We start from the raw sequence: 16,795 nt of genomic DNA, 5'->3' as shown, positions 1-16,795 counted from the left end.
ACTTTTTCCTTTTTGGGGGGGCTGGAGGCAGCACCAGGGGGAGGGATAGCTCAGTGGTTTGAGCATTGGCCTGCTAAATCTAGGGTGGTGAATTCAATCCTTGAGGGGGCCATTTAGGGATGTGGGGCACACACAAAAAAATGGTTGGGAATTGGTCCTGCTTTGAGCAGGGGGTTGGACTAGATGACCTCCTGAGGTCCCTTCCAACCCTGATATCCTATGAATAAAGGAGCCCTGCCTGAGCTATGAATAAAGGTTTCATTTGTATGAAGCTTGCACCTTTTTATACACCACTCATTGGGATGAATAGTAGTCCCATTAGATAGGACCATCCCAATGTATGTTTTTCCCCCAGATAACAAATGAAAACTGCCCCCCAAAGGGCAAATGTGACCTAAGAATTGAACCCTAAACATACTGATTTCCTCCTTCCGTTCTGCCTGATAATGTTCTGCCTCACTTTATCGCTTCAGTACTGTGCAGAACAGACTCCTTTACAAGCCCACGCAGAAGCTCCTAGTGCTGAAAGGCATGTTACCAAGCACCTGTGCTATGCAGGAGCAGTGTGCATGTCCCATACTGACACCGGTCATGCTGGAGAAGCCAATTGCCTGGCACAGATAGCTTGCTACCTCCTGGCACCACAGGGAAACCCATTGCCTAGCCCTGCTTTCTCCATTCACAGTGGTTTCTGGCTTTGGCACAGCATGAATATTTTTATAGCTTAGTACAGGCTTCTCCTGCAGTGGCCAGTGTGCATGAGGAGATGCAACCTGGATTGAAACTGTGAATGGGGGAAATACAATATACATGACATTTTCATGTTTTATAATCAGAGCCTCATTTGTAGCCATTTTTATGTAGCAATTATTATTATTTATTAATGGCATCCAAAGTGTACCAGGTTCAGTGCAGACAGGCAGAAGGCAAGGTTCCTGGACCAGAGAACTAATAGTCTGCATAAACAGCCAACATACAGATGGGGCGTGGAGTTGCAGTGAAAAGAATATAAAATCATACAAACAAGCTTTTACAATTAAGACCATTAGAAATGTTCCTCAAATATTATTTGAAAGTTCTGTTGGAAACATATCTTTTTAAACAGCCTTTACTCTAAATCCCAGATAAGTAACTTGAGAGAGAAGCTAGCTATAAACACAAGTGAAGCTGATTGCATTGATTTTTCATTGTCCAAGGGGAGAGAAGTGCAAAAGACATGTAGATTTTAAGACTAGAAGGGTCCATTGTGATCATCTAGTCTGACCTCTTGCATAATACATGCCAACGAGCTTAATCCAGTACTTTCTGCATCAAGCCCATAACTTCTGTTGGGACCGTAGCATATATTTTAGAAAGATATGCGGTCTTGATTTAAAGACTTCAGGTGGTAGATTCTCTATCATGTCCCTAAGTAAGTGATTACAATGTACTTTCGCCATTAAAAATTTGCACCTAGTATAAATTTGTCTAGTTTCAGCCTCCAGCAATTGCATCTTACTATGCATTTTCTGCTAAATTAAAGCGGTATCTACTGTCAGAAATCTCTTCCCCCTTTAGATGCTTTCAGATCATGATCAAGTAACTTCTTACCCTTCTTTTGGATAAACAAAATAGATTGAGCTTTGTGAGTTTCTTGCTATAAGAGGCATTTTTCTCAGACCTCAAAAAATTCTTGTAGCTCTTTACTGAATCCTTTACAGTTTTTCAACATCCCTTTTTAAAGTGTGGATGCCAGATCTGGACATGCTATTCTAATAGTGGTATCACTAATATCATATACAGAGGTAATATGACTTCCCTCCTCCTACTTAATATTTCCTGGCTTATACATCCAAGAATTGTGTTAGCCTTCTTATTACGGCATCACACTGGGAATTCATGTTCAGTTGGTTATCTTTCATTACTGCCAAGTCCTTTCCAGTGTCACTGCATTCCTGTCTCCCATTGTAAATGTGACCTACAGTCTTTATTCCTAGAAGTGTGACCTTGCATTTGGCTGTATTATAATGCATGTTGCTCAGATAAGCCCCTTACCCAAGTGATCCAGATCGGTCTGTATAACTGACCTTTCCCTATCATTACTTACCACTCCACCAATTTTTGTGTCATCTACAAATTTTACTAACAGTCTTTTTATATTTTCTTCTAGATCATTGATACAGATATTGAACAGCAGTGGGCCAAAAACAGATCCCCGCAGGACCCCAGTAGAAACCCCCTCATTTACAATTACTTTTTGTAAACTAAGTGCCAAGTTAATTGATATAAAAAGAGTAGACTAGCTCATTTTTAGCAGCTTACTTCAGAAGCATTGTTAATACCATCAGTATTACTTCCTGGTATTTTCATACTGCAATGTCCACTGTATCAGGGACATGACCACCCTTTTCATTTTCCTCTCCGTGATTCAGTTACTATAATTTACTGTAACATCCTTAACGTTAAGCCATCTTAAAAAGTCTTTTGAAGTTAGAGAATACATTTTATATCATGTAAGGCCACTCCTTGCAACCTCCCCAGTCAATTTAAGAAGCAGGGAGAACTGTAAGCTATGTGTGTTTGAGGCAATTATTCATCTGTCTGTGTGGAATGAGAGTTGTCTAACGAGTCATGCACTGATGAACATAAAAAGAAAAAGAATGTTGGAGCACAAATAATACTAAGGGTCTGGCACTGGGCCTGGCTTTTATGAGTTTCTGTAAACGAACAATCACATTTGAGGGAGAGGTTTTTAATCCCCCGTGGACTATTGATTGACAGACAATGATTTATTTTCTCTGTTCCTTACCTGAAAAAGGCAGAGTTTCAGTGCTGCAGCCTGCACAGATATGTGCCAATGGAAGCATAAAGAACCACACCTTTGTTAATATAGCTAAAGCTTTTTATTTTGAGGGCTAAACTTTCAGCAGTGCTTGGTGTATTAAATTTGATGGAATTTGATGTGAGGGGTCAAAGAGAGAGTCAAAAGTGTTACCATAACCATATCAATATTCAACATGAACAGTTAGACATGCTTCAGGGTTCTGAGTACAGAGACTTTGGCCTACTGAGACCCATGGCAAACAAGTTAGAAAGGTCATGCCAGCATCTGAAAATGTATTGATTGTGATGTACAGAATAGAAAGAATCCAAAACAAAGAATAAAGGTTTTGAAATTAAAATTGAGTGGTTATGCAAACCAATCTTAATCAAAACTTTTCAGAGGATATCGGGTAGAGTCCCTTGTATTATCAAACACCCTTTCTTTGTAGGGAAAAAGGTGATAGTTCTGTTGTTGGATTTTTAACTCAGCTCTGGGTTCTTATGATTATTTCCACCTTTGGCCAAACAGACAGAAAAAAGGGGGAGGAGAAATAGGACAGTAAAGGTGGGGGGAAATACAGCTTTCTGTAAATTCACAGGATCAAGGCGGCTGGTCGGTCATTGACGCATGCTCTGGGTTAGCAGCTCATCCATGATGGATGTTGCTCTGGGGCTTACTTGCCCGACATCATCTGGCTAGTCTTGGCAGATCTCTCACTTTCATGAGTCCTTCTTAGGTTGAACAGAGCTAGATCTCACATATATCAATCTCTGGTCATCGCTGGTGATGGTCAGGCTTCTTCACTGCCCTGTTGAGGGTCTGGATGTCTCCGAAGATCCTTGAGGTTCACCAACAACGGGCAGAGTCTCAGGAGTGAAGCAGCGGCCTATTAGCCACTCCCAAGGGAATCCCCCAAACGTCCATATTTTTATTCTTTGAAGTCTTTTTTTAAGGGGTTAGAAAAGGGTGTGATGGGTGGAATAGACCATCTCCTCATTATCTACCTCACCAATTAGCCTAATTACCAATATCTCAGTTTCAAACTATGACCCTTAGTATAGTCATTGGGTCAGATCAGTGGCCCTTTTTAGTTTCTACTTAACAATACCCTTTCTATCAGTATTCATTATGAATCATAGAATATCAGGGTTGGATGGGACCTCAGGAGGTCATCTAGTCCAACCCCCTGCTCAAAGCAGGACCAATCCCCAACTAAATCATCCCAGCCAGGGCTTCGTCAAGCCTGACCTTAAAAACTTCTAAGGAAGGAGATTCCACCACTTCCCTAGGTAACCCATTCCAGTGCTTCACCACCCTCCTAGTGAAAAAGTTTTTCCTAATATCCAACCTAGACCTCCCCCATGAGTTGTTATTCATTCTATAAACTTTCACCCACCTTCCAAAAATTGAACCTGCAATTGGGGTAGGCCTGCTTAGACCCCAGTTGTTACACCATTGGAAAATTAGCTATGGTATCCAAGATCCTTTGGGTGAAATTCACCTTAGGGCTAAGTGGTTCTTTAGTGGTGTATTAATCTAGTGCCGGCTCTTGCATGGGGTATTTTTTCCTTCTTCTACTTATTAAGCTTATGTACCTTTAACTGAGAAGACAGTGCCTCAGAGAGAGGTGAGACTTAACTTTTACAAGTGCATAGATCGCACTGGGATGAAGACTGTGGCCAGTAACTGCATTCCTCAGGCATAATGGAACTTTCTACCACATGGGTAAAGCTCATTAGTGCAGGGGCAGAGCTTTCTCAGGGTCCAGCCCACAGGGACTCAGAACCATCACAAACCTCATCACCTTCCACTCCTGTGCAAGGCACATTTCTTCAGCCTAGACTGCTCTAGTATAAACACACAACAGCATGCACATTAAAAAAAACAGAACCATAACAAAGCCCTACCAAAACAAAACACTCCACTGCACACACAATCCTCCCCCTGGGGAGAGGGTGTGAGAGAGAATAAACTTCACATGGCAGATGTTAGCTACATCACTTAGGGCACCATTAGAAGGTTCTTAGGCCCTACGGTGATTAGGGAAGTATATGTAGAACCTATGTAGATGTCTTGGGAGCTTTTAGTTGTAGATTGGCTTCAGGGTAGGGATCAGGCAGCCCCATAAAGCCCTAATGTACCATCTGTGATTATGTTCATGTGGCAGCTAAGCCAGCTTTGTTGAATCCATCTGACTCTGCCATTGTGTATGTGTTACATTGTCAGGGGGACGATCTATATGATCCCTCTGAGTGTGAAATGGAGCCAAAAGTCAGAGGTTGCAATCAGCAGCCCTGCTAAGAAACTTTTTGCCTCTTGGCTTCCATCTTGGTTTTGTGAAACTTAAACTATTAAAAGTAGTGGAGACTCCATGCCTTGCTTCTGCAAAAAATGCTGTTCTTCTTCGAGTGATTGCTCATGTGCATTCCACAATAGGGGTGTGTGCTCGCCACGTGCACCGATGCCGGAAGTTTTTCCCTTAGCAGTACCTGTAGAGGAGCATCCCTAGCGACCCCTGGAGTGGCACCGCCATGGCGCACTCCCCCCACCTCAGTTCCTTCTTGCCGCTAGTGAAGGTGCTTTGGAACTGCTCTGCTCCAGCTCTGCTGTAGTTTTCCCTCTTGGACTCTGTTAGTTCATAGTTAGTAATGCCTGTAGTTTAAGAAAAGAAAAGAAAAGAAAAGTAGTTTTAGTTAGAATTAGTTAAGTGCGCCCAGGTTGGGGCATGCCCCGGGCTTTAAGTCGTGCGACACTTGCAAACGGCCTGTGCCCATGAGTGATCCGCACACGGACTGTTTCTGCTGTCTGGGGGAACCAACCTCAGCGATCGCTGCAAGATTAGCAGACCCTTCAAACCTCGGACCAAGAAAGAGTGGGACATTCAGCTCTGAGCCATTCTGATAGAGTCGGCCCTAATCCCAACACCGCTGCGCCGCTCCGAGTCGGCACCGAGCACCACAGCATTGGTGCGTGGCGACCCAATGGTGCCATCCACCAGTCGGCACCGCTCCCCATCCACGGGACAGTCAAAAAAGGCGAAAAACAGGTCTTCTCCGCCAAGGCACCGGAGCAAGACTGGGGGAGAGAGTAGACCCACGTTGGGCAGCTCTTGGTCCCCATCGGCCTCGCGGCCTCTGACTCAAGTTGAGCGGAGTAGCCCGGCCCACACCGAGCCGGCCTCCCTGGACACCAGTGGCCACATTCAGGTGCCCTCCATGCCGGAGGCCCTGCAGGCAACTCGAGACGTTATGTCTCTGCCGGTACCGATATCACCACTGTCATCGGCTCCCCAATCCAGAGGCAAGCCACCGCTCGGACCCCCTCAGTCGCTGCCTGGACGGTACCGCTCACGGTCGAGGGAAGGTTCCCAATGCCATTCCCCACTCAGTGACCGCCCCGTGCGCAGTCCGCCCTGGTCCCCGTCGACCCCCACCAGGTTGTCTGGCTGGGTACCGATGGCAGGGGTTCCAGGCACCGCTTCGCCTCGAGGGAACGTAGACCTCGCGAGGAGAGCATGCCCTGTGGAGACCGGGACAGATGGCATCGGAGATCGTTGTCTCCAAGAAGCTACTGTAGTCCCAGGCATTGATGCCGTTCCTGTTCTTCGTCTTGCTCGAGGTCCCCGCTGCGGCACCGCTCCTGCAGCCCCAGGCATCGATCACCGGCGCTCCCACTCTCCACGCCGGGATCACAGTCTCACGGTCGACATCACTCCCGATGCCGCCACTCGTCCCAATCCCGGGATAGAGGTCGATCGTATGCCAGCCCAGCCTCCCTTCGCAATTGTCAGTCGATGGGCCAGGCTAGTCAGGCTGGACAGCTCGCTCCACCGGTGCCACATCAGGTGCAGTGGCACCGGGCTCCTTGGCCAGTGCCATGGTACCAGTGGGCCCCGTGGGCCGCAACATAGCTCCCGGTGGTGGCTTGCTCAGTGGCTGGAGCCTCGGAGAGACCATCAGCCTCCCTTACTCGGCCTCCCAGAAAGGAGTCGGTGGAGCATTCATCCCCGGTCCCGCATTCAGAAGGGGACAAAGTGGTGGGACCTGCGGCACCGGAGGAGACACAGAGTACTGCATCCCCATCCTCATCCTCCCTGGATGAGGTGATCACGGCCCCTACTCCGCCTGTCCCTCAGGAGGACACAAAAGCCTACCAAGAGCTGTTGAAAAGGATAGCATCAAGCCTCAACCTACAAGCCGAGGAGGTGGAGGAACCCTCAGACTCCCTCTTCAACGGTCTCTCGGCTTCGGCACCGGCCAGGGTGGCTCTCCAACTCCATGAAGGGGTGGCAAAGATCTCGAATGCCATTTGGCAAACCTTGGCTTCCTTACCCCCTATCTCTAAGAGGCAGAATGGAAATATTTTGTGCCTGCCAACGGGCATGAATACCTGTATACCCACCCTGCCCCCAACTCTCTAGTGGTCGAGTTGGTCAACCATAGGGAGCAGCAAGGTCAATCCGCTCCTACTCCTACAAATAAGGACTCGAGACTAGATCTATTCGGTAGAAAGGTTTATTCATCCTCGAGCTTCCAACTTAGGGTGGCGAATCACCAAGCCCTGCTGGGTAGATACGATTTCAATTTGTGGGGCTCCCTGCCCAAATTTGCGGACTCCCTCCAGGAGAATGACAAAAAAGAGTTCAAGGCTCTGGTTAAGGAAGACACGGCTGTCGCGAGGGCGGCCCTTCAGGCAGCCTTGGACGCTGCGGATACGGCTGCAAGATCTATGGCCTCTGTGGTGTCCATGAGGAGAGCATCATGGCTTCTGCTGTCTGGGTTGTCCAGCGAGGCACAGAATTCCTTACAGGGCCTCCCATTCAATGGCAAGGCCCTGTTTGCGGAACAAACAGACGTGAAGTTACATAGTCTGAAGGACTCCCACACAACATTAAAGAGACCCTTGGCCTCTATGTCCTGGCCCTGGCCAGGACCAAGTTCAAACCGCAGCAGGCTCCCAGTCAGGCCACCAACTCTAGATATGAGCCCCCTTATAAAAAGTCAAGGGACTATAAAAAGCACCCGCAAAGGCAATCCCGGCCTGCGCCCCAGCCTGGGCCCTCTAAGGGTAAGCAGGCGGGAAAGCGCCAGTGTTGACGGGACTCCCAGGGGCGACTTACCAGTTCATACCAGGGATCCACCTGCAATAAAATTTCCCTTCTGGTTGTGTGCTTTTCTCCCAAAGTGGTCGCGGCTGACCTCAGACCGATGGGCTCAACGCCGTCTCCCGGGGCTACACCCTCCAGTTTACTTCTACCCCCCCAACCACCCACCCTCCATCACTGTCCCTCTTCAGGGACCCCTCTCACAAGAGCCTACTCAAGCAGGAGGTGAGGCAGCTCCTTGGCTTAGGAGCGGTGGAGGTGGTGCCAGCGAAGTTCAGACTCAAGGGGTACTTGAGTACCTATTTTCTTATCCCAAAGGCCAAAGGGGGGCTCAGGCCCATCCTGGACCTGCGAGTCCTGAACCAATACATGGTAAAGCTCAATTTTGCATGGTCTCTCTGGCCTCCATCATCCCCTCCCTGGATCCCGGGGACTGGTGTGCCGCCCTTGATCTACAGGACATGTACTTCCACATTCATATGTTCGAAGGACACAGGCGTTTCCTCCATTTCATGGTTGGACTGACAGGAACACTGTCAGTTCACTGTCCTCCCGTTTGGCCTGTTCACAGCTCCCAGAGTATTCACAAAGTGCATGTCTGTGATAGCGGCCTACCTCAGATGTCAGGGGATCCAGATCTTTCCCTACCTCGACAACTGGCTGGTCCAGGGCAGTTCCAGGTCGCAGGTACAGGATCATGTATCACTCCTCCTGTCCACGTGTGCCACGCTGGGCCTGTTGGTAAACAACGCTAAGTCCACGTTAGTTGCGGTGCAGCGCATAGAGTTCATTGGGGCAATTCTGGACGCGACGTTGGCCAGAGCCTCCCTCCCACCAGACAGATTTGAAACCCTGAGGGAGCACATCAACACAGTCACAAGGTTCCCCGCGACCACAGCCAGCGCGTGCCTCCAACTCCTGGGTCATATGTTGGCGTGCATGTACATGGTTCGTCCTGCCAGACTCAGGATGCAGCCCCTCCAGCTCTAGTTGGCCTCGGTATTCTCCCAGTCCAGAGACAGGATGGACAAAGTCCTCACTATGCCCGAACTGGTGGTGGCCTCCCTGCGATGGTGGTCCTCCCCAGGGAACATGCGCCAATGGGTCCTGTTCAGGGGTCGACCCCCGTCTGTGGAATTGGTGTCCGATGCATCGGACCTCAGGTGGGGAGCCCATGTGGGAAACCTCCAGACCCAAGGTCTGTTGTCCGCACAGGACCTTACCCCGTACATAAATGTCAAGGAGCTTACGCCGCTCTGTCTGGCATGCGTGGCCTTCCACTCGCACCTGGTGGGCAGAGTGGTCAGGGTTCTCACGGACAACACAGCCTCGATGTTCTACATCAACAGGCAAGGCATGGCCCATTCCTCAGCCCTCTGCCAGGAAGCCCTCAGACTGTGGGACTTCTGCATAGCCCACGATATTTACCTGGAAGCCCACCACTTACGGGGCATCTGGATCTCTCGGGCAGATCGGCTGAGCCGAGTCTTCTCCTCTCAGCAGGACTGGTCACTGCACCCAGAGGTAGTGCACAGGATTTTCCAAACGTGGGGCACTCCCCAAGTGGACCTGTTCTCGACCCAGCAGAACCGCCGGTGTCCCTGCTTCTGCTCCAGGGGAGGGTTGGGCATGGGCGCAATCTCCGACGCCTTCCTTCTGTCCTGGTCGGGCCAGCTTTTCTATGCCTTTCCCCCGATTCCACTGATCTGGCAAGGTCTTGAAAAAGATAAAGACGGACAGGGCCCGTGTCTTCCTGATCGCCCCGGCATGGCCCAGGCAACATTGGTATGGGACTCTCGCGAGCCTGGCAGTCGCCCCACCATGGCCGTTGCTATCCCACCCGGACCTGCTGTCGCAGGACTACGGTCGCTTCCTCCACCCCAACCTAGCAGCACTCCACCTCATGGCGTGCCTGCTCAATGGCTAGGCCGGGAGGAGAGGACTTGCTCGGAAGGGGTTCAGTGCATCCTCCTGGAGAGCAGGCGGCCCTCCACACGTCAGGTCTACCTGGCGAAATGGTCTCAGTTTTCCCGGTGGGCCGCTGATCGGGGCGTCTCGCCTGTGGCTGCTCCGATCCAGCTTATATTAGACTACCTCCTTCATCTTAGGGCCCAGGGTCTAGTGCCCTCGTCCGTCAAAGTGCACTTGGCAGCCATATCGGCCTTCCACCCACCAGTGCAGGGTCACACGGTATTTTCTCATGCCATGACTGGTCGATTCCTTAAGGATTTGGATCGCCTCTTCCCGTATGTTAGGCCTCCAGTCCCACGGTGGGACCTGAACTTGGTGCTGGCCAGGTTAACTGGACCTCCATTTGAACCGCTACCTACATGCTCCTGGTCACCCCTCTCGTGGAAGGTAGCCTTCCTGGTGGTGATCACGTCTGCTAGGCAGGTCTTGGAGCTCCGGGCCCTGACCTCCGAACCCCCGTGCACGGTGTTCCATAAGGATAAGGTCCAGCTTCGATCACATCCTTTGTTCCTCCCTAAGATGGTCTCCACCTACCATATGGGCCAAGACATTTTCCTGCCGATGCTCTGTCCAAAATGCCATGCGTCCAGTGAGGAGCGCTGTCTCCACATGCTGGATGTGAGCCGGGGTCTGGCTTTCTACCTGGAACGTACAAAACTGTTCAGGAAGTCTTCACAACTGTTCATCGCCTCGGCTGAACGGATGAGAGGCCGGCCGATCTCCACTCAGCGGCTCTCCAACTGGATCATCTCGTATATCTGTACTTGTTACAACCTGGCGGGAGTCCCCCCGCCGCCGATTGTGAGGGCGCACTCGACCAGGGCGCAAGCCTCGTCAGCTGCCTTTCTGGCCCATGTCCCTATTCAGGACATCTGTAGGGCTGCCACATGGTCATCGGTTCACACGTTCACCTTGCATTATGCGATCGTCTCCCAAACCAGGGAGGACGCCGGGTTCAGCAGGGCGGTGCTCCGTCCCGAGTGTCTGTGAACTCCTACCCACCTCCAACAGATATAGCTTGGAATCACCTATTGTGGAATGCACATGAGCCATCACTCAAAGAAGAAAAGACAGTTACCTTTTCCGTAACTGGTGTTCTTCGAGATGTGTTGCTCATGTCCATTCCACATCCCGCCCTCCTTCCCCTCTGTCGGAGTTGTCTGGCACGAAGGAACTGAGGGTGGGGGAGTGCGCCGCGCCATGGCGGCGCCACTCCAGGAGTCGTGGGGGACACCCTCCCCTTATGGGTATTGCTAAGGGTCGGCACCGGTGCACCCGGCAAGCACGCACACCTATTGTGGAATGGACATGAGCAACACATCTCGAAGAACACCAGTTACGGAAAGGTAACTTTTTTTTTCTTGTTAAATTGTTGTGTTGCACACAGCACAAGGTGAGTGTGTTAGAATGGCCCAAGCCATCAAATGTATAGCAAATATACACAAAGAAATTAACTTCAGAAAAGAGTCCTAGAGGTGGGGGTTTAATAACTGAAAGAATTTTAGACTGAAATATGTAATTCTCAACAGTCAGACCACATGCAGGCCACACAATCTAAAAATAAAGGCTTACAAAATCACTTTTCTAAAGCTCTTAATACTATGACAAAAGAATTAAATAAATTTTAATGTACAGTTTTTTTTCAAAGATTTATTCATATTTTCTTTAGCATCTAGTGAATATCCAGTCTTGTGTGTGTTGCATGGGTCGTTGATTCGGCAGGAGCAGCTGTAATCTCAATGTTCTTTTTCCTTCCCCAGTTTGTGTGCACTGTGATAGCCATCCTTCTGCACTACTTTTACATGAGCACCTTTGCCTGGATGTTTGTCGAACAGCTCCACATATACCGCATGCTGACTGAAGTGAGGAACATCAATTTTGGACATATGAGGTTCTACTATGTCGTTGGTTGGGGGATTCCTGCTATTATAACAGGTAGGGGAAGTAGGTCGCCAATGCTGAAAAGCCAAAACAACACCTTTCCTTTCCCCTCCCCCACTATTCAGGACAGCATTAAAGCATGTGCTTAACATCTATTGAAATCAGTGGGACTTAAAGTTAACCACATGCTTAAGTGCTTTCCTGAATCAGGGCAATAACCACCAGCAAACACGAAGATATCAGACTGAACTTGACAAATCAGCGCAATGAATGCTGCTTGCCCTAATTAAAGTAATTTTCTGATGTTTACAATGGTATAAACGTATTTGAATTCAGATTAAATCAAGATTTATTGAAAGCACTCAGAAGTAACATTGTCTGTACTGTAATTCCTTTCTCTGTAGTTTAGAGAGATTTTGCTCATCCTATGCTGGCAGACTAAGGTTATGTCTACACTGCGATAGAACAGCTGTGGCTGGCCCAGGTCAGGTGACTTGGGCTTGGGCTGCAGGGCTATACAGTTGCAGTGTAGATGTTCAGGCGTGGGCTGGAGCCCAGGTTCTGGGACCCTCCATCCTCATGGGATCTCAGAGCTCAGGCTCCAGCCTGAGCCCTGAACATCTACAGTGCTATTTTATATATATTTTATAATTTTTTTAATCGCGATTAATTTTTTTGAGTTAATCACGTGAGATAACTGCAATTAATTGACAGCCCTAATATATATATTAGAGCAGTTCTGCTGCATAGGTGGAAGGGCAGCACAGTGCACAGAGAGGTTTTGTGGGCTGGGCTGGAGGGTTCTATAGATACTGTGGCAACCTTTGTCATGCCAGCTGAATATTACTGAATCGAACTGAGAAATTTTAAGAAAGATTCTGTGCCACCTGTATTAAATTCTATGGGTTCAATCCTACCCTCAGATGATGTACCCTTTTACCTTATCATTGATTTCAGTAGTAGTTGAATGGTGTACCTGAGAGAGCCAAAGCTTGCCCCATTCATTTAATAAAGGATTATAGTGTGGGATTTGGAAAGTGAAATAACTTTTACTATAATCTTAGAGCCAGATGTTTGGCCAAATTTTGGTTAAAGCCCCACTAATGGCAGGATTGAGTCCTGAGCGTTGAGTCAGTGTCTGCAGAATTACAGCTGTATAAAATATTTTATGATCCTTTAATCATTTATGGCTAATTCTTCCTGGGTGGTGACTGCTAAAGACTGTGGTGCAAGAACCAATCATAGTGAGAGGGAGAGGAGGCAGTCCCATCTCAATTCCATACTTCAGAGGAAACAGATCCAATATCCCTTTGCCAAACAGCCACAGATGAATTTTCATAGACTAGAAGGCCTGTACCGGATGTGAACGTTGGCTTTAGGCCAAGCTTTAAATAGGCAGGGTGAAATGCAGCTACCTTCCCTCTACCCTACTCAGTGCCTTTTCATCAAAGCATTAAGGCCCCTTTCAGTAAAGTATTTATGCATGTATTGGACTAGGTGCACAAGTGCTCCCATATAAGTGAATGAGGTTATCATGCTTAAATGCCTTGTTGAATCAGGACCTAAAGCTATTGCAATTACCATCTTCCTGACTCCCAAATAATATAATATGCAGTAGTCATTTCCCTTATAATATCTGAGATAAATTTCTGCATCTTTAAGAAGGAATAGCTGTGCAGCACTGTACATGAAATAAGTCGATGGTCTCAGCCATTTCTACATGGACAGGTGTCAACATCGCAAAATCTACCACCATATTTGGCATCACTGTAGGTGCTGTGAGTAAAGAGACTAAGGACTGTATGGGCATAGGGACTGTCTTAGAGATGGCTCCCCCAGGCCAGGATTGAAGTAGATTATGCTGCTTCTGCCCAGGCTGTAACCTGTTCTGTGGAAAAATGTCTCCATTTTCTAGAGCTCTCATTCCAGTTTTTGTCATAAGCACTAAATTCACTTACACAAGTTTTTTTAAGAAAAGAAGTAATTGCTTTACTTACCCTGAAACTACAATACTTGGTTTCAAGCCACTGCAAAAGGAGGATCTCTTAGGTTGAGACTTTCATCTCTGTTTGGTTTATAAGAGAAATAATTATGTATGTCATTATGGGGCACTGACTTATTGAAATTCCGCAAAATGTCTCTCACCCTAAAGGCTTTGTTACTCTCTATTAATCCTGCTATATAAAATTAATTGAAACTGAATTATTGTGGCAAACACATTTAATATAGGATTTATGTGGTCCAACTTTGTATTGGTCAGTGGAAGAATTTGGAGTAGTATTTAATATGGAATGATGATTGGTTTTACGTTTAGACTTTGGAAAAGTGTATGTGTAGTTTTCTATTTCTGGAATTTCTTATTAACCATGTTATCGTTGTTCATCACTCGGATTGATTCTAAAACTGTGTGATTGATTAGGCATGGCATAAACATCCTGATCCTACAGTGGTCATCAGTAATTTTCCCTGTTATCCTTTTCTTTCTGTTTTGTGATTTAGGTCTTGCTGTGGGTCTGGACCCACAGGGCTATGGGAACCCTGACTTCTGCTGGCTTTCTGTTCATGATACCCTTATTTGGAGTTTTGCAGGCCCTATTGTGATCGTTGTGGTCGTAAGTATTGTGGAGTTTGCATCTTGCGCTGACTGTTCTCTGTTACTGTTTTTTTATTTTTGTTTGATCGCTATCTATTCATAATCTTATTTAAATGTGAAACTATTGTATCCAATCTAGCATCCCTTGTGAAAGTAAGTGCAGTTTACATGAGTACTCCCATTGAAATCAGTGGACGTACTTGAATGAGAAAGGACTGATTGTATAAGTAATGGTTACATGGTCAGGCCCAAGTTTTCTGCTTTTTCTTACCCCCTGATGAGAGTTTCATTTAAGCTCATTGTTTAGGCCTGTCTTACCAGATTTGTATTAATGCAAACTCAGTAGCATAGCATCCCAAGAAGGTTGCTAATGGACATTGGCTCAAAGCTTGGTCAATTTGGAAATATGAAGAAACTCCTAACTACAAGAGAAAAGCTCTTGGCACTGAAGACTTTTGATGTTAAAAAAATTCCATTGTCTCTGTGATAGACAGGCTCTGACAAATTCAGGAAGAAAGATCTACTTTGTGTTATTTACATTTCCCTTTCAGATCAACACAGTCATCTTCATACTAGCAGTGAAAGCATCATGCAGACGAAGACAACGCTCATTTGAAAGAACTGGAGTCATGTAAGTTTGCAGTTGAGGCTCAAAAACTGATGAGAAGATCCCTGACCAGGAATAATAAAGGGACAGATCATGTCCTCTCTAAAAAGAATTGTAGAGGGTGGGGAAAGAAGCTGGATGCAGGGCCGGCTCCAGCTTTTCTGCCGCCCCAAGCAAAAAAATAAAAGCCGCGATCGCGATTGGCGATCGGCGGCGGCAATTGGGGAAGAAAAAAAAAGCTGCGATCGGCGGCGGCAGTTCAGCGGCAGGTCCTTCGCTCCTAGAGGGAGTGAGGGACCTGCCACCCCCAAATTGCCGCAGGTGCCACCCCTCTCCCTTGGCCGCCCCAAGCACCTGCTTGTTATGCTGGTGCCTGGAGCCAGCCCTGGCTGGATGCTGTACAAACAGGGGAAGTTTGTGCTGAGCAAAAGAGGCTGAGCCAGTGTGCCATCCTTTCTCCCTTTCCCCCACTCCTGGGCTCTGTAGAAACCCCTCCATGGACCAGGGGCTCTGCACCTTTGGTGGGGTTATAGCAAGGCATGGAAGGGGAAAAGTTTAGGGATTGGCCACTCCACATGGCATCGTTCCAATCTACCACAAATTTTCTCAGCATTATCTTCCATGAAGTTCCCCATCACAAAATACATCTCCCTGAGGGGGTTTTGAGCTAGGTGTTGGCAGACTCCTCAGGGGCACGTGTGGCGATGTAGACATGAGGCCCAGAGAGCTCTCCCTTTCTTCCTCATGCACCATCAGATTCATAGGTTTGCCTCCAGGAGTGCTCTTTCCTGCTGCTGTCTTGGCAAAGGTCTTTTGAGGCAACATGTCCATCCCAATCCACAGAAGGATATGTTCTCCTCACCGCCATTTGAGATGAGCTGAGTCAGAAATTCCACATGCTGAAACTCGCTGAGTTTCCTGGCTCTGTGATAGACTGTTTCCATTTAAGTCATGTTGTGCCCGAATCTTGTAATTTACCTGTGAACTATAATGTGATTAGCTAGTGGCTAGACAGCCCAGTTTTTCAAATTAATAAGCTATATGAGATTTCCCAAGGCATCCACTAGCTGTTCCTTGAACACATGGATGGTGGGCAGTTTTAGAAACAATAAGAAAAAGTGATTGTTTGCTTTGTTTGTTTTTTAATCTCCTTAAGTGAAGAGAGTCTAATTGACATATAATGGAGGGTCATATTTGTCCCAGAATCTATATTCTATAAAAACAAGACTTTACCAATAGAACTGTCTCCATGCGTTTTTTTAAATGTATGTGAAAATAGTATTTTTAAACAAATAAATACTTCCCGTAGTATCTGCAATCCAAACCTTGCAACATTGTGCTCAGATAGGAGAACCTGAAAGTGAAACTGACAAACAGAACTAAAAATAGACTTTACTGATTTTATTGTCCATGGGGAAGAAATTCAAGAAGTAAACAAACAGCAGAGTGTCAAGGAAAGTGGACTTCTAACATGTTTGTTAGAATGTTCTAAGGTATGAGTGGCTTGAGAGAAGTTCTCGGAATCAGGAGCTACTGAATTTTTTCTGCTCAAACATTCATAAAGGGCCTGCCCAGTCACCAGGATATCCAGACGCTTATCTCCCAGTTCTATTCCTGACTCAGCCATGGCCATGGGCAACTCATTTAACATTTCCCCGGCTGCTAATAATACTTCCTTGAGGAATGTGGCCTCTGAACATCCTCACTTATGGGATGTGCTAGTTGTGGCACTGAGCCGTGGGAAACTTTTGGAAAGCAATGCCAATTGGAGCGTCATGCCTCTCACTCACCAAACTTCAGAGCTAAGATTGTGTAGGAGCCAGGCAGCTCCAGCCT

General features: G+C 47.3%; 1 protein-coding gene across 1 annotated transcript in view; it reads left to right on the top strand.

The window, feature by feature from the left end:
• CELSR1 (cadherin EGF LAG seven-pass G-type receptor 1) overlaps positions 1–16,795 on the top strand; it is a 273,393-nt gene that overhangs the window by 242,630 nt on the left and 13,968 nt on the right. Inside the window, exons 25-27 of the mRNA XM_026648694.1 lie at positions 11,639–11,813; positions 14,259–14,371; positions 14,904–14,983. Of these exons, the coding sequence (XP_026504479.1) occupies positions 11,639–11,813; positions 14,259–14,371; positions 14,904–14,983 (368 nt within the window). The remainder of the gene's footprint in view (positions 1–11,638; positions 11,814–14,258; positions 14,372–14,903; positions 14,984–16,795) is intronic.

The sequence above is a fragment of the Terrapene carolina genome, unplaced genomic scaffold (genome assembly GCF_002925995.2).
Source record: "Terrapene carolina triunguis isolate 2854851 unplaced genomic scaffold, T_m_triunguis-2.0 Scaffold68, whole genome shotgun sequence".
NCBI lineage: Eukaryota > Metazoa > Chordata > Testudines > Emydidae > Terrapene > Terrapene triunguis.
This window is presented reverse-complemented; position numbering and strand designations above follow the sequence as displayed.